Source organism: Sparus aurata, chromosome 11, assembly GCF_900880675.1.
Source record: "Sparus aurata chromosome 11, fSpaAur1.1, whole genome shotgun sequence".
NCBI lineage: Eukaryota > Metazoa > Chordata > Actinopteri > Spariformes > Sparidae > Sparus > Sparus aurata.
Window position 1 is genome coordinate 30,101,273 of NC_044197.1, and position 22,962 is coordinate 30,124,234.

A 22,962-nucleotide genomic window follows, 5' to 3' on the forward strand; every position below is an offset into this window, starting at 1 on the left:
TAGCTAAAAGAAAGGCTGAACTCACCTTAAATTACCTTAGCAACTTACTTCCGTCTATGGCTTTGATCCATCAACATGTAACACATTTGTCTGGAGATGTTAGGCTACATCTTCAATTCTGTTTTCCCCAAACTAGTCGTTTATTGATCAGTTTCATAGGAAATCCCCAACTGGACAGCACTATACCCACTTTTATCAAAGGTCAGAGACAGACTAGCTAAAGAGATTTCTAAAGAAGGAATCTGATATGTCATCATCCTACACATTAGATGGTAAGTCAGACTGGTATTGATTGGGCTGACAGGAACCTCTCTCACCCTCAAGTGAGACAGAGCGAAGTATCTCAGTCTTTAGATGTCATGATAGGCATCTATCGTCTTTGAAGCTTATCTTTCTCTACGTATGATTCAATCCAACATAGGTGTAGATGTGTTACCTCAGAGAGAACAGATGGAGCGAGATAAGAGAGATCATTCAGGCGGCAGGCAGAAAACTTGGAATCTAGGAACTGAGATGGGGAGACAGTGACAAAGTGTCAGCTAACAGAGTCTTTAACTATGCATTAACGCTGTGGCAGTATCTTGTTTCCTATAGGATACAACAGGAAACTGTGCCAACAGTCTTGGAAAGTCTCATTTATCAAAACTTGAAACTGAACTGAAAATGAAACTTCAGATGTTGAAATCTTTCACACTGGAGATGGTCCAGTTGTTGACATGTCTTCTTGAATGGATGAAGTCCCAAATGTTGCCTTTGATGCATGTTGGACCAAACTACAATTTCTACCCTGCAAAGATTGATTGTCAGCCCAATCAATACCAGTCTGTAAGTGGTTGACTACCACTTCTCATTGGGTTTATATATATATATGCAACATGAATTTTGTGAAAAGGTGTTGCAGAGTACAGCAACTGGCAACTCACTGCTATAAACTACAACTGTCAGACTCGTAATCGACCAAATTTGATTTCAGGACCCTACAGTAAGAGCTCCCTGTTGACAGTTATTCAAATGCATCACAACCTCAAAGGCACTGAATGATGCCATTCGTTATACTGATTGTTCTGTCTTTACTACGATACTATTGGTTATACAATGTACTCTATGGACAGTGAAACAAAGTATGGACACCCTAGTAATTGAACATTTAATTCCAAAAACATTGGCATTAGACTTTCTGTTAGATTTTGGTCACCGGCTGCAGAAACGTTCTCCCATTCAGCTAGAAAAGCATTAATGAGGTCCACCACAGATGTTGGGCTAAAAGCCTGGCGTGCAGTTTCTGTTCACTGCAAAGTTGTTAGATGTAGTAGATTTGAGCTTTTTTGAGGGCCAGTCAAGATCTTCCAAAGCCAACTAGGAAAACCATTTCTATATGGACCCTGCTTTGTACACAGGGGCATGATCTTGTTAAAACTGTATTGTTTACACCTATTTTTTGATCAACATGTCTGACTGAACATTTTCATGCATGAGATTTGAGGTTGAGGCTAAACAGGTCCTCAGAACATATCTGAAGACTTGATTTAAGAAGCCTTAAGTGGCACATTTATGGATGCAAAGTGTCTTCTAGAAAAATCTATCGGTTATTCATCAAAAAACACACAGTAGGGAAAACTTGGGTAAATGTATTTCCATTCACGTACATACTGTGAATAAACAAAGAATACTTGTTTGATGTATGTATACTTTGAAAGTGAAAACTAATTATTGACCTTGGGAATGGCAGTTGCAGTCTGAAAACAATCTCACCACTATCCTGAACTCTCCCAAAAAAAACAATGTTAACTGACCTGTAGTGAATGCAAACTGTCCCAAATTGTTCTTTACTCCAAACTAATTTACAAAAGTACTATACCATAGCACACATGTAGTTGCTCAGTTGTTACAGATTTGTAGATGTCTAAATTTCCATTTCTCTGAGAAATATGAGATTAGAAGTTTATTGTCGACCTTGGAAAGGTAGAAAGCTCCAGAGCAGCTACTTATTGGACTGTTTAACTATTCTACATTATCATAGCTCCTTGTGTAAAAGGACCTGCTCAAAAGAGAACTTGCTTTCATCAGTTTAATGCGATTTGGAATAGTTTCTTCCAGATAACTTTTAAAATGTATTGCTTTTCTTGTCAGATGCTAAATGTACAGAGCTTTCTGTACTGTGTGTGTGTGTGTGTGTGTGTGTGTGTGTGTGTGTGTGTGTGTGTGTGTGTGATGTTACTGCATATATCAACATATATTCAATTGCAAATATTGGCGTTGGTTCAAAGACATTGCCGCGTCGCCAAGATTGATGAAACATGATGGACCCTCTAGCCTTTTAAACACAAATGGTTTTGGAAAATGAAATGCCTTTTCATAAACAACATTGCTTGAGATTGAATCAGCCACCGGTCTGTGGAAAAAAGGGGAGGGGGAGGCAGCGGGTGATATGGAAATAAAATATAAGAGGGGGAGAGCGTGAGGAGCATGTGGGTGTAAAAAAGAAGATAAAATGATAAAGTGGCATACAAGGGGACTGATGCTTTATCAATATAGTTGTGGACATGCGAGTAAAAAATGACAGTGTGGTAAGAGAGGAATAATGAACATATACAGATCCACACGAATGATCAAGAGTAAAAGAGTTGTATTAAGATGGATGATCAGAAGGAAAAAAATGGGGTTGCTGTACAGGAGGGAGAAGGTGCTTAAAGCTGTGTGGCTGGCAGTTGTATGTGGTGGTGTAAGAGGCCAAGAAAGACCGTCTCTGGGGAGATGACTTGGGGACTGTGGTCTAATAAGGAGATGCAGCAGAAGCTCTTCACAGATGAGCGGATATACAACACTGGCTGACTGGTGCTGTAGAGAAAAGGCCTGTAATGCCATTGAACAGTTTTTGTCCCTGTTGTTCTGAAGTGGATTTGTGCAAGCTCACCCATATCTGAAGTTTCATGACCCTCGAATATTCATTTATGCATGATGAGTTTTCAATATGTGCATTGGAGCAGTGGTAGCATGTTTTTAAATTGCGGGATACTCTCTGCCCTGAGTTGACTGCCACACTTACTAGACGATTAAGTTTTAATCGTTCTGGGATGATTTCAAATGGCTTTCTTTTTCCTTCAAAATTTGCAGTCTATAATTACAGAGGCAAACCATCTGAAAATCAAAGGTGATCAGTATGATCAATCACTATGAAAAAATATAGTATGCACTCTATCTAGGCATGGGACAATTTGAAAATGTCATGTCAAGATTGTCCTGGCCAAAATGATTATGAAAAAGATTTGAAAAAGATTTTCAGATGAAATATGCTTAAAAGTATTGAAATCGCACTAAAACACGCGTGTCCCTGCCCTACATTATGTTATTAAACAAAATTAAGAAATAGTTTTTATTGCATCACAGACATGTCACACATGTAAACAAAGAAATCAGGAAATCAAATAGCATTTTATGTTATCAAGCTAGACAGCTTCATAAAGTCCCTCACTGTGAGCATATTCATGATTAATCCCAGGAAAGTCAGGAGGGTTGGAAAGCGTGCTTACAGACAACAATATTGTTTCCTGACTGAATAAAGTCTACTTTCCATATATTAATGTGGCTGTCAAATGGGTCACCTGTCAGCTCGTCACCCAACCGAAGAATTAGATGCACCACAAATGATCAGAGCAATGACGATAAACGAAACAGGATTATGCTGTGTGCTGCTCTTAACTGAATGTGATTCAGGTTCGTAAGGTACTTTCAGCAAACAAGTGGCTGCAGTGGTGAGGAGAGAGGGAGAGAGAGGAGGCGGCTTCCATTCTTGTGAACGCCTTCGGCTGTCTGTCGCTGCTGTCTGAGTTGATGATTGTTGAGCTTTTATCACCTTCTGTGATCACCTTGTTACATGAGCTTTTTCTGCTGAGTACCTTAAATTAAACACGAGTGAACAGACATCAACCAACAAAGAACAGTTTGGAGCAACATTTGCCTCAAAGAATGATATATGTTCTGAGCCAATAGACAGTGTTTGTTATATGGTAAAGGTTAGCTCAACTACATTCTGATATAACCCGATCTGTTTAGCTGCATGATGATAAGAGAGTAGGTGGATTGCAGCAGCCCTGTGTCTGGTACATTTAGTTAAATTCAATCGGAATATTCAATAGCATTGTGTTGTTATCAAGGATGCAAGAGTAAAAGAGATAAAAGGATAATGATAAAATGGCTACGTTAGCAGTGATGCTGTGGTAATACCTTTTGTGGATGGTACCTTAGACACAGAGATTCTTGACACACAGATCTTGCTTGGTGACAGCTCACGTCTCATTTGTATCAATCTTAAATCTTTGACTGTTATTTTTGTAACATTTTTTTTTCTGCTGCACACAGTGAGACAGCACAGGGGACCTGTTGGAAACATCCAGAATAAAGTCAGAAACACAGAGATGGTTGACGAGATAAAAGAAACCTATGTGCTTTATACAAAGTTCGGAGATGATAAAGGTGAAGTGGAGAAGCTTCTCGCTGCAGGAGTGCTCTAGTTTCTTCTTGCGATGAAGAAAAGAGAGAATGAGTCTTTCATATTGTAGCTGTGAAGGCCCGGCTCGTCCTCCAGCTGCCGTGATTGTTGATTTTGTCTCCTTCTTCGTCTGGCAGTCCCTCTGGCCATCCTTTGGGAAAAGTATTAAGAAACTGTCTGCTTCCCTTTCTGGGGGAGTTAAGGTCACGCTGGTTGGTTCACGGTTCTCAGGTCGGTCTAAGCACCTGATGACTCAGTATTCTGTGTCTTTTGATGTATTCCAGCTATACTCCCACACTGAATTTCTGTCATCAGATCCTCTCATAAAATAGAAAACAGACAAAATAACCATGGCTGACTTTTTTTCTGGACGTCAATCTCAATAGTTACGGTGCAATGAAGTTGTGTCAACTAAACCTCCTCGATTAACATTAGAGCACGATTGAATGATTAGAGGAAAACAATGCTGAGTATTGAAAGGAAAGGGAGGCAGGATGTGGACTGATGACTGTAGACGTCTTGTTCATCCGACTATTCACCCTCCCTGACCTTCTCCCTCAGATTTCTTGCGCTGTATAACATCACGCTAACTTAACCTTTGCAACCTACCTTGAGCACATTTGTCAGGAAAACATAATATGTTGTTTGTATTGCATTATTTATCTCACCATGAAGATGGATCCCACAAATGAATAAACAACAAAGAAGACCTGATAGAGAGCGTCAGCTTTTGATGCGTGAATTTGACAAGACCTGAGCCTCTGCATGTAGAAGTCAGGCCATGGCATAAATCAGTGGTACTTGCACATCTCTAAAGTATCATGTTTTTCTATTCTGATTCTCAAGCACAAAGGAATGGCGATGCAACAGCTGAGAGCTTAAGGAAGTTTTTAAGAACTGCAGCTTTCTTGGATAGAAAGCTATTCGTTTTGTAATTGCATTCGCGTCCCCCGAATTGTCAGGGTGTATAAAGATTCCCTATCCCCTCAAATGCAATCCGATGAGGAGAATTAAGGGATGCACGGTAAGGATTTCTTCAGCTGATACTGATGATTACCTGTTTCTCAATTAAACACATCTGTGTGAGTACCAAAGGCTATGATGTAGTACGCAAAGATGGATGATTTGATATTCCATTGCTCTTGTAAATGTTCCCGGTGAGGGATAAATAAAGTTTTATCTAATCTTCGTAAGATTTCTTGTGTGTCAACTGAGGTTTTTATTTAAATTTGTTTTTTAAAACCAATTGTGAAGGTGTATAGCGTCACCTACTATCGCAGTGAGGAGATGCTGGGCTTGTTAAGTCAATGAAAGCAGTTTGGCTTGGTGCTGATTCTGAGAATTTATCCTCCTGATACATATTGTGCATCCCTAGGACGAAAGTGAAGTAAAATCAAGGATATATGTCAGTAGTAGACATTAAGCTTTACAAGAGCAGTTAATGAACCCCTCAGCAACACTGTGGACTATATGGGATGTGCCCGAAGTTAGTAACAGATCATTACCTCCTCAGAGATCCTCCTACTGATGTACATCTAATGGTGTGAAATGACTCAACTGACCGGCCAAGTAAGAATGAACGCCTTACTGTGTGAGTGACTGATTAAGCATTCAATATGGATTTTAGAGAGGAGGGGAAAATGAACATCTACTGGATTTACAGTAAGACCTCACTGAAAGTGTAAGTGTGAGCAGTGACTTGAGGTGTTCTATGAATTTGAAAACCACGTGCATTTCAGTTCATCAAGCACCTAATGACAACACCACAGTTTATACATTTAAGAGACCTTGACTTTCAGTTTGTGTAATTATGAGCTTAATGATCTGTGCTGTTAATTAAACTTCTTATTCTCACTATATAATCGCACCTCCCTCCCCAGTCTCTTAGTATTTCTCTTCACACTTTTCCCCTCTCCATTATACTTTACAGCACTGGTTTGAAACACATGGGCATGTGGGGAAACAGAGCTTCTTGGCCGAGCAAGTTTTTCCGTGCGATTGCAATGAGAGGAGGCCTGGACAGCACACCAGCAGAAACTGTTACCCCTATATAATATATTGAAAATAAATTACTGACACCACCGTATTCATCTCAGAAAGGTCTAAACAAATAGCTTGTTTAACAGCAAACCAGACACCCTTTACCTCAGCAAGCACCGACTGTGCTGCCCTGCCGAGATCATTGAACACTCGCATCTACTGCCGATAGTTGACCTCAGCGGTGTACTGTGTGTTTGTGCGTTTGTGTGTGTCGGCATGTGTCTGCATGTTTATTTGAATCTTTTTTTTCGCTCCACGTACATTCAACACCCCTCAATGAATTGTGGTCATCAACAAAAGCAGCCTTTTATTGTGCTCCCCTGGCTCCCGGCTGATATTTTGTGTGAGCGAAAATGGCACCTCTGGCTGAGGACGCTATTGTGTCGCTGTGTTGGCGTCTTTGTTGCCAAAATGATGGATTATACTGGAAACGGGAGGAAAGGACCTTTCAGAAATAACGGCCTGTTTATCAGGAAACAGTGGCTGCAGATGTTGGATTGACTGATTTGCATGATGGATGAGTCTATGTTTGGACTTGGGTATTCATTTCATTTCAGTTTGTTTACATGTACGCTAATATCCTGTCGCTGCTCGGCATACCGACGTGGCCCGTCTCCAAACTGCATCATGTAAGCAAATCCTGTTTAGTGTAAGGCAGAGGAGCCAAACGCAGGAATGAATGAGGCCAGTTTTACCTGGGACGTCCTGTCATTAGTGTGGTTCATTGCAATCGTAATTATCTGCAAATCATTACAATTAATGGTATATTGCAAAATAGTCAGACATGTGACTCAAAATCTCTGCATTTTTTTTACAGCTCTTCCTCTTGTGTCAAACATTGTCGAGGCTGCAGTTGAAATACCACATTTAATAGCATTTTAGTTTTGGATTCAGGAGACCCACCCAAGACATTAGGGATTATCTAAATGACCTAAACTGTACTGTGAGCTGTTATCAGCTCTCATTAAAACACCCTTGCCACCTCGTCTGTTGTAGAGGTGCTTCATTTGGGGAAAAGTCTGACTGAATAAATAGCCGGTCTTCTAAAATGAATGCCTGTGCGATTCCTCAAGTGCAGCAGTTTCAGTGTTACAAGTGTTTTAACGACATGCACCCATATTCTCATATTGTACAGATAGATGTAGCCCTGGTATTATAACTCAACGGAGTGATGGAATGGATGCTGAAAGCAGCAGGGAGAGTGCGAGCTGTATGGTGGATGATGTGGATTCAATGATGGGGCCGTATCAGAAAGGACTAGACGGGCTTATTAGAGTTAAGTGCTTTCTGTCATATTATGCTGTATACACTTAGCCAGTCAAACCCCGCATGAAATCTGTTCAGTTGCCGCTGTAATCATCTCCGTGGAGGTCAATCATGCAATCCATCCGGCTCACCACCGTTTAATCATGCATATGCGGCACAGTCCACATTACAGCAGATTACAGTACACCGTAAAACGGCCATAAAACCCCCGACACATAAACATAAATGCACTTAGAGACTTGAGAATAATGGTCGATGTACTTCAGCTCTCTCTGTATTATGTGTGAAAAATGTATTCCGAGATCTTGAGAGTGTGTTCACAAGTCATTTTTTCAGGCAAAAGTTAGTAACATTTGCTGGTTCCAGTGTAGATTTTCGTCAAAGATCTTCATGGCCAGGTGTTGCAATAAACCTAGAGTCTCTTTATTTACACTGATACAGGATGAAAAATGGTGAATTCTAACACAAAAACTCAGTACACCTCAAAAACATCTCTAAATGTTTTGAAACCTGCATTTTCCCATTGACTTGTGTTGAATGCAGGAGCCTTGATTCTTTAGTGTCAGTGCTGGTTCAAAACCTTGTGCCGTGCCAAAGTTTTAAAACGCCTAAAGTATATGTGTATGTATATGTGTGTGTGTGTGTATATATATATATATATATATATATATATATATATATATATATATATATATATATATATATATATATATATATATATATATATATATATATATATATATATATATATATATATATATATATATATATATATATGAGATAATAATAATGATAACCTGCAAGACCAATTACTGATCTTATATCAGTGCATTTTTAATTTTATTATGATTATTTTATTAACCCTGTCAGGGTGTTATGTTATTAATATGCTTGATGTTATGCAACTTGATTACCAATTGTAGAAAAATGTAAATTGTGCAGCAAAAACTTGAAGTTGGGTACAGATGTTTGGGATGCTGTCGGGAAGTAGCAGGTTCTTGTATCAAATGAAAGATAATGCGGTGCATAGACTCATTTTCCCCACATATAGGTCGACACAATATATAATTTTAGCATCATCGTTGCTGTGCGCAGATGTGCTGTAATCACACTGCAGGACAAGAAAAAATATCAAGTTTCTGTGTCTCTGAATGTTACTTACATTCAGAGACAGTGAAAGTGTGCTTCCTGCAGATAGTTCAGTTATAAAATTCCAGCTCACCCAGAGCGTCTCTCCTGCTGGGCTGCTGACAGCTCTGTCAGCCAAAAAGTCGATCACGTTAGTTGGCAGTAGAAGTGGTTTTACCACCGTCTTGTTCAAAAGTGGTTTAGCTGACTTCACTGACAGTTGACAGAGCATTGGAGCAGCCAGCACACAGGAGTCAAGCTGCCTCACACTGCCCTCCTTCTCAGTCCTCCTTCTTTGCTTCAATGAGTTTGTTTTGTGGAGATTTTGAGACCTTTTTTTCTGCTGATCAACTAATCTATCAATAAAATCATAGTTTCAACATTTGAAACAAACTGCTAGGACATGGGAAATAGCGGTTCCCTTGAGGACCTTTGGCAACCCTCACACTTTTTGTTCCATCAGTCACAAGCAAACACACCTGCCAGGACAGCTGTGTTGCATGCTTTGTGACTGAGGGTTGAGAAGCTGATTGAGTTCCTGTCCAGCAATGTTAAATCTCCTCGACTTGATTTTTCACGGTGTGATGCTGAGTTCTGCGTTCTGTCATCCACTATTACACTGCGACTATTCATTCACATACATTGACGCTGTCAACTTGCAGGCAGACACATTTCAAACGCTGCAGTTTGTATTTTACTCTGAGGTCTGATGTGAGTCAGAGCACAACAAATAATGTGGATGTCGAATGCTGAAAATCTGAATAACTGTAGATTTTGTAAATACGCTGACTGAATGACCCTTTCTATATTCATTACAATAAGTTTGTATTGTGTATATATAAGCACATATTTAGGCACAATGTCTGCCTCCATATAACGTTTATTTGACCTCAGCCTCTGATATCACTGATGAACTCTTTGACTTCCACTATAGTATGTTTTTTATCTAGAGCTTAAACCACCACTTGATTCAATTATAGACAGAAAAATAATCAACAGCATTGTCAAAAGTCAACTGAGTCTAGATTGACACTACAGAGAACAGACTAAGGACAATCTACTGACAGAGAGGGGGACTGACAGCCACAATTGCAAGAATATTGACAGATTGATTGATACAGTGAGTGCAAGCAGTTGGGAGCAGTTGGGAAAACATGACTGATAAAGTTCACGAAAAGCATCTATATTTAGATTTTAATCTGGAGGTGACTGAATGCAAACACAGCAAGTGAGAAACATCACCAGGCACTTTCCTTACAGCAGTAGTGTATGACATGACGTTGCAGATTTTGTGCAACCGGTGCTGCCAGAAACTTTGGATTTTGGCAGCTCAGAGTGAGAGCCCAAGGTCGCTTTTGAAAGCTTTCGAGAACTTCATTAGATTGAAAACCTGTGGTGGCATCGTTTCGATTAAATGTTGCTTTTTCGGTGTTTGCTGGAGGTGGTGAAGTAAGTCGACTTGTCAGCTTGTTTAGACAGAGGCCTGTCTCACTGCTGTAGCCGTTTTCTTGCCGTCGTCAGTTTCGATTTCTCACTTCCTTGCACTGAGCAGATTTCCCACGAGCATCATTGCCTGGGACCTGAATTTAATTTGAACAAACGGGGAATCTTGCCGCGTCTCTTTCTCATAACACATAAGACAGTTGCTTTCCTGCACAAAATTGCTTGCAAGTGCAGCATTAATGAGCGCCCACTCCATGCGTCACCCAGCAAAACACAGCAACTACCCAACGCATTGCGGATGGACAGAAATAGACGCACAGATTGTATTTAGAGCCAATGTCTTTCAAGGCTGCCGTGACAGGTGGTTCTGTACGACTCAGTTACATCCCACTGATTCAGAATACCGACAGCATGCCGAAGATTGTGGGAGAGGGGGTAAGGCGGTCACCTGGCTGGCCGTGTATTTGCATACGTCCTTGCGCTTGAAATTGAAAGCAGGATTCCTTCAATAAAACAAAAGACTCTTGATCCACTTGTTATACCTGCTTCCTGTTTGATATGCAAACAGTGTGTGTTGACTGTGGTTGCATGCTGCAGTGCCGTTGTCTGACACAGCTCACAGCTCCATTAGAGGCAGAGAGACGATGGAAGTTGTCTCAGGTGTGTCAATGGACTATGACAGAGGTCTGCAGACTTTACTGTGTTTATTCAGCTGGGTTGTTTGTCGTTTTCTGTGACAATTCTGTTCATCATTAGTATGAAACTTTACGGTGAATACCTGCTCTGTAATTGTCGTGACTCTAAAGTGGGAAAATAGGTCCAGGTGTGACTGCAGGTTGAGTCCAACATGATAACTATACAAAGAAACATTAAAACTGAAATTCCGACTTTGACTGAGTGTTGTAGTAACATTGTCTCTACTGTTGGCCAAAGGAAAGCTTCATGGAAGCATTTATTCAACAACATTTTATGGTCCTTCACTTTAAATGGATCCCTCCACAGTGCTTTTGATATTGAACCCCCTGACTTTGTGAATACATACTAAACTGTGTTGTAGCACAGTCTATGGAAAACTGTTTGCCACAGTTACAAAATGTTTCCATAAGCTAATTAACTTGTGACAGCACTGTGCTTTTCACAAGAATAAACACTTGCTATCTGTAGAGCTGTATCAATTTACTGCTCATTTCCCTCTTCTGAAGCTTCACATTAAAAACCATCTAACACGAAACATGTCACAAGTTGACATTGTTTTATTATGAAGTAGGCTAGTCACAGGAAATGCCATGTGTTCAATGAGTTTAGCACTTACTGCAGTCATTCATCAAAAATGCGTCTGCAGAGCGAAACAACGGTCATTTTCGGCATCTGTTGACAGCGGATCAGTTTGAAATATGTCAGGGAGTAGTTTTACACAGTCTGTGTGTGCAGTGGAACAAGGAGCCGCCTCAGTAAGTTGTTAGATGAAGAGCTACCGGTGACAGGCTGCACATCTCCAACTTCTCAGTGATGTAACCAACTGCCTTTTCCTCATTAACATTACCAGGTTCCCTTTTAGAATCTGGTTTAAATCTGAAATATTGCCAAATAGGTGCTGTTACTTTTTGCTATGACGACGTATCCTCCACCATTATCTCTTCATTACCCCTTACTCTGTTTACTCTGTACGCTGCTGTATACAGTACACACAATACAGTATATTATGTAGGAGAAAAAAAAAGTTTTGGTATTGTTGTTTGTAGACAATATTACACTAAGATGCATGTAAGACATTTTTGCTGTAGGGAAAAAGGTTAAAAAGGGAAAAACACATTTTATAGACAGACTGTCTGATTGAATAGGTTACAGTAAGGTTTCGTACCTATGGCAGCTGACTACAGGGATGTAAAGATGCATTAAAGTGAAATGTGCAGGAGGATTTTTATCAAATACTTTCATGTATATCCATTGGTGATCTTGAAGGTCATTCATTCATGCTGTCATGTTTCAATCTCAGTAAGTCTCTATTTCAGTCAAAGCTCACATTCTGATGGGAACGGAAAGAAAGCATTTCTTAGTTCTTTATGCGTATGAATTCCCTTTCACTTGGAGAATGGCATGGCTTTGATTTAAAGTTCAGATTGATTTCAAATTCTCTGTTTTACCTAATTAACTGTGTTTAAAACCGCAAGCAATTATATAAATTAACATTTCATGTCATCCTATTCTGATAAATTCTTCTGCAGTGTTTCCTCCAGATGTGACTCAGACTGATCCAGCTTCAAATATTTTAGAGGCTGTATGAGTCTGTACTTAGTCCCACCAAATATTAATAATTGTCTGTCTCTGTCTGTCTTCTCTCTGCAGTATGAGTTCAAGGTGAAAAACATCAAGAAGAAAAAAGTCAACATCGTGGTGTCTGTGGACGGCGTGAAAGTCAACTTGAGGAAAAAGAAAAAAGTGAGTGGCCTTTTTTAATTGAACTTTATGGGCTCTATCTTAACGATCTGAAACGCAAGTATCAAAAGACCGAGAAGTGGCATTGTATGGGGATGGGAGAAATCCATCCAAATTAGCTTTGGTTAAACGGGCGTGGGAGGAAATTGCCACAGTTGTTTCTACGGCTGGCATCACCAGGACATCGCACCTGCCTCGGGATCAGTCCGCACGGGCAGAGCAGTGCACAACGGCCAGCTGAGGAGGAAGCAGCGCAAACACCAAGGTGCAGAGGATCCAGACCCACTACACGCCGTGGCAGCATTGTCAGACCGGACCGCACTGTCCGGGATGCGGCAAGGTAGTAATGCCCGTCTTGACCGGGATGCGATGTTGCTGCGGCCTCTCAGGCGCATCGCCTCAAGTCTCCAAACGCACCACCTGCTCCTGTTGTGCCCCTTTCTCCTTCCTCCTCCTCCCCCAACTCCATCTCCGTCCACCCGCTCCACTAGGAGCACATCACGCATTGCCACTCCCGGACCCTCACGGCTACGCATATCAGAGGAAAAAATGAATTGGTTCTTCTGTTTAAAAATCTTTTCAACTTTTTTTGTTTGATTCTATGGCTGTCAGTATTTTTGTTTTAACGTGAGAATGTCAGTTTTAGTATCGGCAAAAATTTCCCTTGATTAGGCTCCGATTGGCTCTTTCTACCTAAAAATAAAATCTAACATGAAAGTATCTTGTCTTAACGAGCAGGGCTGCAACTAACAATTTTCATTACTCATTTATCTGCTAATTTTTTTTTCTACATTACATAATTAATTAATCATTTGTTCTACAAAATGTCAAAAAGCTGTTAGTCTAAAACCCAAAGATATTTTGTTTGATCTAATATGATAGAGATTGATTCATTGTCAAAATAGTTGAGTTTGGTTTGGTTTGTTTTGGTTTGATTTTAAGGTTTTCTTTGATGATATTATTCTAATGATATCTTTTATTGCAAGAGATGAAGGCACTGAAGTCTTGTGAACAGTGTATGGCTCCTACTTTGTTTGGTCTGTGTCTATCTGTGGGCTCATCAGAGGCCCACAGATCTGAAATGATGTCAAGAAGCACACACAGCAGCAGCAGACAAATGAGTGAGTGGGCTTTCAGTTTCTCCTGTGTGTGCTGAAGCTATTTTACTGGCTCTCTATTCTCTTCTTAATTGAAGCCTCTCTGTGTATGTTTTAAGAAAATATGCATAATGACGACAGACTTGCAACTTGTCTTTTACAATGACTGCTTTTTTGTATAGGCATAAAAGATTACACTTTAGTATATTGTACTAAATGCCCTTGCATATAAGAATAAAATAAGTGATTGGGCTTTTCGGTCCTAAACAAAGGCTAGATTTTGGATCATTTTCTTTAAAAAAACCAGTCCACATCCATTTCCTATATCCTATACGTGGCAGGAGGTGGTGATCGATCCCTGTCTTCATTAAATGGCAGACAGAGGTGAGAAGGGAGACAAAAAGCTATCCAGTGTATGGGGGAAGAGGAAGATGTGGAAGAGTTACAAAACAGGAAAGAGAAAAAGAGGAGTAGAAGAAAAGAGAGGACTACACTAAAGACAAGGTAAAGTCGCAGAGTGCTGAGACAGGAGACAAGGGATTTGGTGTTTCCAGGTGTGGTGAGGCTGACAGCTGTAATCCACAGAGACAGACTGGAGTCGACTTCACCTGCCGAGAATCACAGAGAGTCTGACAGGTGGAAAACCAGTGGATGGGAACAAAAGGAAGTCAATTCAGTAGTGCCCTCCATTCTCTTTCAGCTTTTCATCTCAATGTATTTATCCAGACAGAACCATTCAGTGTTCGTCAAGGTTCAAGGCTGCCCTGCTGGACAAAATCCTCTTATCCTCTTACTGAATTTAATATTTGATGTAACAGTAGTAACTGTCAGCCATCATCTTGTGTTTGAACTGCTGCTCTATTCAGACAGATGACACGCACAACACCAGACTCTTATTGATCTTTTTTCACCAGTCTGATGTTGATAGGGAGACAAGGTTGCTCCAAAATCTGAATGAGTGCTCACAACTGTTGGTTGTTAAATGTCAGAATTGCAAGATTTTCTCAGCTCACTTTCGTACCGTCAAGTCAAATTTCTCTTGTTTTTAGATGGACTTCTGGAGTTGAGATACAGACAATAATCCCTCTTCCTGTACAATACTAAAAGATGGCTAACAATTTCTGTTTATTATGTTTGAAGAATGGTATCTGCTGAAAAGTTACAATTGATAATTACCATGTTCTGTGTGTGTGCAGCTAAACAGATAATTGAATCCAGCAATAATTGCAAACACAGTACAGTAGTTTTGTAGTGTTTCTCCAGTGCATGTATGGAGCAAAGGGAGAGGTAATGACCATGTTTGCTCTTACAAACAGATGGATGTTACAGATTTACATTGGTGTCTCATTAGAGGAGGCTTAATTGAGTTCTCTTAATGGTCCTCGTAGGATCAGCCTATTTATTACACAAATGCTCCGTTATATAAGTGTGTGAGTGTGTGTGCCTGTTTCCGAATCCATCTTCTTTTGTGTGTGAACGGTCGTGTGTGGATGCAGCATCATTTGGACCATTACTCTACATGATGTCTTTGTGGCAGACCTGCCTGGTAGCTTTAATATCAGACCTAAAAGTAGCACATACCCGTATAAACAGTTTTTTTTATGTTGGTGAAGACAATGTGTAACCTATATCTTACCACAAAGAGTTGATGATATGATATTAATTAAACAATCAGTGTCAGTCGAATGCATCAGCAAAATATAATCTCCTCTCAGCCGTTGATGCAGCGCTTTCTGAACATTACATTTAGTGCTTCTTTTTCAAACCATTGATGATTGTAATACGGTGCTCCGCTGCTGCTGCCAATGATGATGTTCTCTCTCTATTCGTTTCTGTTTGTAAAGTCAGTGACTTTGTTAGTCTCCTCACAGTTTGAGCTTGGTTTTTCCAAGACACTATCCCAATTCATTCATTGGTATATTACTGTTAATACAGCAATCAGCCAAAACAGTTCAAGTGAAAAACATTGATCCTCTCAACATGTTCTGCTGGGGATGTTCTTTGACACGCGTTGCCACACCATAAAAGATGTTCAGGAATGGTTTGAGGAACACGGAAAAGAACTCAAGGTGCCACCATGGCCTTCAAACTCAATCAAATCACAGTTTTTGTTCCAAGAGCAACAAAAAAACCTTCAGGAATTTTTTTCATGTCTTATTTACACATGGCTTGCCTTATCTCGAGAGGGACGGTGGCTGAGATTTGTTGGTATTGTAGTTTTGGCCATTTGCCAAGTTGAACTAATTAAAACTGGTCGTAATTACATACACATGACACTGAACATCATTAAAAGAAGAACTGAAATGGGAATTTACTGTGAGGAAAGTGAAGGAAGTGATTCCTCCCACTTTGCCTTACTAGTGTCCTCAGGTTCATTGAGATCAGCTCTGACTGTCCATGGATAAATCATTTTGAGTCCCGGCCAGCTTTCCGCTGGCCAGTTTCAGGATTGATATAAATCTTTAAGCCATGGAAAGCTCTTCTTTTCTTCTCTGAAAACAAACTCCTAGAAAGTAGATTTGATGGAAGTGATTTGAATGAACACCCCTTCTGGGGTGTGATTGGATAAATATTGAAGCAATCATTGTTGGCTCAGTGTCAAATTAATTGGCTGGCATCAAAAACGCTGGTCGATAGAAGGATGTTCTGCCTCCACCTGTTTTCTTGTCTCATTTGGCTCCCTGGCTAGAAAGCTTAAATGCCAAGTGTGACGGTCAGCCATCCATTTACATCTCTGAGTAGGTCAGAGCCAATGACAGACGAGGGAGATGAGTGATTGAATGATTGAGTCAACAAAGGTCTGTGGAGATGGAAATCAATTAAAAGCCATTTCTGTGTCCTCATGTGCTGAAATTTTGATTGTGACATGAAACAGAACATTTTAGTCACCTGGACAGACGAAAGGTAAAATGTAAATAAATGTCGAATAAATATAATATGATTCCGTTAGCTCTTAATTATGATACAGGGGTTTTTATCTGTATACATTAAGAAGCTTTCATTTTACTAACAGTTTTGTTGTTGCTGTTATTTCCACAGAAGAAGGAGTGGACGTGGGATGAGAGCAAGATGATGGTCATGCAGGATCCCATTTACAGGTAAACTAGCTGCAAGATTTATTTTGCACATAACATTTAATTTGTGTAGCCCAGCTTGAAATGCTAATTCATTTTGTCTGTTATGCTAACTGAACTGACTTCAGTCCTTATGGCTTGCTGGGCCTTTTCCAACACATTTCAATCCAAACTTAATTAAATGCACTGTGGTGACTCAGGAAATGAGAATCTTTTGTCTCCGTCACTGCAGGGCGTTGACATTTGGGAGAAAAAAGGATATAGTAGCTTGTCGATGATAACTTGTCTGACTCCAGAAGAGAGCAGTACAAAGGTTTCAGACAGAATAAATGAGTTGATAAGAAGTGTTGATGCATAAATATGGTGAATGCGAGAGTAGACGACAACTGATAACATGGAATACAAAACTGTGAGGAAAGTCTGTAGAATAAAAGGTGGTTGTGTGAGTACGGCTGAACAATACGTTATATGAGCCAAGCAATAATGAGAAGAACAATGCTGTTGTTATACTGTTGCAATACTAACTATTTTAGGGCATTACCGACTCCACTCTTTGTTGTTCACCAATTAAAATAATTACCTCCACTCAACTCTTTTTATTTGGACCTGGGACTTAGTTGACCCATTATCCCTATCAACTTTACAGTGTGCTGTCATATCCACATCGTACAACATGATGACAGGCTTTTAAACAAAAAAACTTGGAGCAGAGCTAAGCTAGCAGTTCCCCTGAATCTACTTATTATGCTAAGCTACAGTATGCGAACCATGGCCAGAGTCCAGCTCTCTCCTTTACTCACAGATATTAGATTATTTTCAGTTTTCTCATCTCACTGTTTTGAAAGAAACCAAATGAGTTTATTTGCCAAAAGGATGAACTGCTTTTACACTGCATTCCTAGAGAGGGGAATTCATCATGCTGCATTTGGCTCATGAAGACAGTCTAGCTATGCTGGCTGGATAATATTTGCTATCTTAGCTACCTAACTAGTTGCTCCTGTCCAAACTAAGCTATATTTATTCATGTTATCACTATAATTATTTTGATGCTTGCCTGATATAAGTGAAAAAACTCATAAAACCCTATATCTTACAATGATAATGGCAGTGTATTGCTAGTGAACAACTTTTGCAAACTTTGCTTGCTAGCTGGTAGTAGCTGCACTTTTCCTTGCTATCCAGCTACAGCTACAAGCTAGCAGTCTTCGTTTGACATTATCTGTATATCTTGAATTCATTTAAGGGAGCTCTCGTGTCATATTCATTTTTTTAAATGTATTTTGGTAAGTTTATTCCATTGCCTTCTCTTGCATAGTAAAAAGTTTTGGACTCATCTCTTACTTCCTATTTCATGGACAAAATAGTTTTTTGTGAACCTGTTAACTGTAGGCTGGCTTAAAGGGCTAAAAAGAAGGCAAAGTCAGACTGACAAATGAAAAGTACAGGACAGAAAACCCTGTTTAGCTATAGATCAGAATTAGGATTGCTGTACGTAACAAGGTTCGTTCTGATGTTGGGGAAACAGAACAAATATTGTCAGCGGAGAGTCCTCATGGGAGTAGAACTACAAGGATTTGTGTGTGTGAGAGAGTGAGTGTATGTTAGTGATATGTGGCTTGTCTACCCTGTTACTGTTTGGACTGTAGCCATAAGGTGCAGTTCATTCAGTCTATTTCCTGTAGGGGTCCAATTCTGTGATTTGAACTTGAACTGCAGTGCATTGTCGTCGGCACAGACGGAGTGCAGAGTACAGAGTACAGAGAGTCGGCTTGTGTGAATTGGTGGCTCAGACGGATTTGTTGGGGAATGAAAGGAATACTTCAGGATGTCTACACTTTTCTCCTTTTTCTCATGGACACACACATTCGTATATGCAATCACATAGTTTGGTCAAAACCAGTGATGGATGCACAGCTAAACTAGTAAGGAAGACTAATAATCTCTACACACAGTTCGTATTCTATGTTGAGGGCCTCATATTTGATCCTCTCTTTCTTCCTAACCATTTCTCTCTCTCTCACACACACACACACACACACACACACACACACACACACACACGCGCACAAACACACACACACACACACTCCCAGGTGGCCTCAGCTCAGAAGTGCATCCAGGAACCCAGTTGGGGCTCTGGGCTTTGGAAATGATTCTGTCAGAAAGATGGATTTTGCCCGGCTGTTTGTGTAAGCATCTCTGAGCTGAGACATTTTCAAAGATTTTGTTTGGTTGGAGATGCCTCAGCTTGTCCTGCTCATCTGAGCCATGCACACAATTTTTTGATATTACAGTCACAAAGTTTCCACGCAGGAGCCGGCTGGGTTGCGGAACAAGCAGAGTACAATGGATAAGTCTCATCGATCAGTCACTGTCATCCTCTGACCTGAGAGTGACAGATCCTGAAGACATCTTGTCTTTTCAAGAAAGCGGTCCAAACAGTAGTCTGATTTATTAGAGATATGATCTTTGCTTTGTGAAATGGCATCACAGCTCTTTATACTGGAACTTTAAAGTTAAATATTGTTTTAATTTTATCTGAAGTGAAGGCTGGGAATAAAAGGTTATTTTTCGATAAAATTCTGACTGTCCTCACTATAATTGCCTTTGAACTGCCCAATTTGTTCCTTATAGTCTCAGCTGTTTGAAGGCGATTCACTACTTAAAAGTGTCAGTAGAATTTTAGAAGCAATAAAAGTGCATGTTATTTAAAGCCCCTGTACAGACTTTTCATTTAGTGTTGATTTTGGCGGCCCCGCTGGACGAAAGCGGTAGTGTTTTGCCGGAATGAAGACTGCATTTCCCATGAGCTCTAGCGCCCACTGTCGTGAAGACGTTTGTCTGGCCGGCGCGTGTAGATTTGTTTTGGAAACGTCGGAAAGACGACGGGACTTGCTTTGAAAACTTTTTTTTTTTTTTTTTTAGCAGCTACCTGCAGCGTGCATATGGACGAGGTAATGTGTCTATTTGTATTTCTACTTAATATAATATGCCGCCGGTGAAGTTTGAAACAAAGTAATGCTGCTGTTGCGCTGCAATTTCCCAGCTATATATATTACCCACGGTGCTACAGAGCTAGCGTTACAGCAAAGTCACAGTGATTGTGATGGATGTTTTGTTCTAAGTAAGAAACTGAATCATTTATAATGACAGAGGATATTACCGATTCATCGTTGCAGGTCGGCTGGGCTGAAGCATACACACAGCTGAAATGGATGCGTGATCTAAGACGTTTGTTGTCGTTTTCACGAGTGTAGTATCTAGAGCTAATCTAGTGGTAACGTTAGCCAGCTTTGTTGTAACAACATAAATTCATGTATTGCTGTATTTGATAAATGAAATAAAATTTACAAACCTGTCTAGGAGGAATCGGGCGAATTCTGGATCCGACCCTCCCTTCAAGCCCCGCAACTCTCTCCATCTCTGGAAGGAATCGCCAATGTTTATCCGTGTTTTAGCCCTAGCTCGATCGGATTCCCTCTTGGCCTTTCGTTGGTCTTCGGTTCGAATTCTTTTTCTTTTCTTTGTCTCATTATCAGCCATGACAAAAGTTTTAGCTCGGTTAGCACTGGCAAGCGTAGCAACAAAACAGCTATGCCGTATCCTGAATGTCGTCAGTTCCGGTCTGACTGCCGTAAATCGTTTCGTCAGTGGTCCGACCCGACCAAGGCCTTTCAGAGGTATAGAATTAGACTACCTAGAAATAGCGTATCTTCACGCTGATGGGCTCATTTGCTGTTGTAGGTAACACAGACACATCAGCAGAAACCAGAGACTTTTGCATATCCAGTTAAAAACTCCGTACAGGGGCTTTAAAAGATCCTACTTATTAGACCCTACTTCTCACTTGAATGAATACCTCAGTGAACGGTTTTACTAGTGAGTTTATGGCATTTTAGAAATGATGCTACCATTTAGAGCAAAAAAGACGATAAAGCTGGCCATGCTTTACGGAGTGGAATGAAATAGCTAGTACCAAGTCGCGACCATGTTGTGTTCTCGGGTTCTCAGTCAGATCCAATCCGGAAATCCTACCCTATGCTACCCTCTAGTCTAATTACGGGCTTGAAAATGGTAGCATACAAATGAATCAGTAACGTCATGGTCTTAATACAACACATGTTGTATGTGCATTAAAAGCGTGATTGGTCGCAGTAACAGACAAAGTTTCCTTGATGAGATTGAACAGATTTACGTGACGTGTAGTTTTGTTGGCGGTGTTTTGTCAAGGCAACAATCCCATCGTAGATGTGACTGCCAGAGCACAGCTGTCAGCTGCAGCTCCGCCTGGAAACGTAAAAACAAGAAAAGAGAGACTTCTGAACCCTTTTTATAAAGTTTATATTTTCCGCTTATAAATGGTGGAACTGATTCTAATGCAGAACAGGTTTTTAATTCCCAGCTCTAACAGATGCAGGTGTTAATTCAGTGGAACTGCTGCTGTGAACAGCTGTGAGTCATACCAGATGAAAGTAGCAGTATCTTGACCTTGTTCTATTATCAGTCAGTGTATCCTCCGCTGGCTTGGACTGATAAATTGATTTGATAATTGGCCACATTCTTAAAACAATGCATGCTGTGTTTTCAGCTCTGGAGTTACCTCGGCTCACTCGATAACCAGTTTTGGGGACTGTTAATTTGTTATCATTGTGCAAGGAGGGTAGTTTTTATCTCTCATCACATATCTGAATTATATTTGAGCAGTGACCCCATGCAGTGTGCTGTCGAGTTATGAATGAGCAGAGAAATGAGTCTGTACACATGGAGACAGGCCAGGCATATGTATCAGCCTCATTGTAAAAGTGTAAATTAGAGGGCTGCTGAAAATCCCCAATTGAGGAAAATGGTGTGAATTAATCCCTGTTGGTGATACGTTTGAATTAATGTTCTTCATAAGACAAAGTAATGCATGTTCACATCTTGGTTTTTAAAAGCAGGGAGCAAAGTGTACATCAGAGACCTGTTTTAAATGATCCAGTGTGTGCTTTTCAGTTTCACAGCGGCTGGATGTGGAGTGTCTAAATCATTAGGAAGGATTTGGACGGGCGCTTTACATTTACACTGTGCATTCCTTTTCATCTTCAGCTGCTTTGTAGCTGGTGCTGCTGGCTCACTGCCACTGAGGCTGTCCACCACCTCATACTGTATGCAGCATCAGCGCTGGCAGGGGTGACATGCAGCCATCGCACTCAATCGCATTTACATGCTTTCTTTTAGTCATATCTAAGGACACTTTCCAAGTTCCCAAACCCAAACTGTATATCTGATGGAGCCCATGGAACAACATATCTTCACTGTGAGGGCTTAAAACTGGGTTTGTGAGGAGAGAACAGCAAAGCAAACATGTAAAAACGTCAACATGCAAAACAAAAAAGGCTTCTCAGTAACTACACACTCATTTATTCAGACAGTCAAGTGTGCACACACACTTCAGTGATTTATATTGTCCTATAGAACGAGCCACATGGACATAGAGAAGCAAACTGCAAGATGGTTGGCATCTCTTCAGCATCACGTACAGTCCCATGATGCAGCAGAAACATTTATACTGTCAGCACCACCTCCTCGAAGAACGTCGAGTTGCTGTCAGTGAAGGCATGGCTGATGCTGCTTTTGCTAGATGTAGCTATCTGACACCACCTCCATCCTGAATATCACTTCTACCACCACTACCACTGATAATAATGATCCTACAAAGCGGCAGAGAAATTTGCAAAAGCTAAGTCAGAAAGTGCTTCATGTTGGACTGTAAAAGCCAAAAGACAGAATAAGCACTAATCAGCAACCCCTACCCAGCAGCACATGCAAACAACATGTTGCACCATATGAGCAGTATACTGATAAATGAGACAGAGGACCAGACTGAGAGCAGCCGCTGGCCATGGTGCAGATTCTGCTGCTGGGAGCAGAGGAGACCTAAACAGAGCCGTCTCTCTTTTCTCTTTTTTCCTCTTTGTGACCCGCTCTCAGAAGAGGGAAGGTGTAGGCT

At 40.5% G+C, this 22,962-nt stretch overlaps 1 protein-coding gene across 1 annotated transcript in view; it reads left to right on the forward strand.

Moving 5' to 3' along the window:
- Positions 1 to 12,717: 12,717 nt before the first annotated feature.
- LOC115591073 (carboxyl-terminal PDZ ligand of neuronal nitric oxide synthase protein-like) overlaps positions 12,718 to 22,962 on the forward strand; it is a 107,733-nt gene continuing 97,488 nt past the window's right edge. The window contains exons 1-2 of the mRNA XM_030432708.1: positions 12,718 to 12,805; positions 16,939 to 16,997. Of these exons, the coding sequence (XP_030288568.1) occupies positions 16,969 to 16,997 (29 nt within the window). The 5' untranslated portion in view covers positions 12,718 to 12,805; positions 16,939 to 16,968. The remainder of the gene's footprint in view (positions 12,806 to 16,938; positions 16,998 to 22,962) is intronic.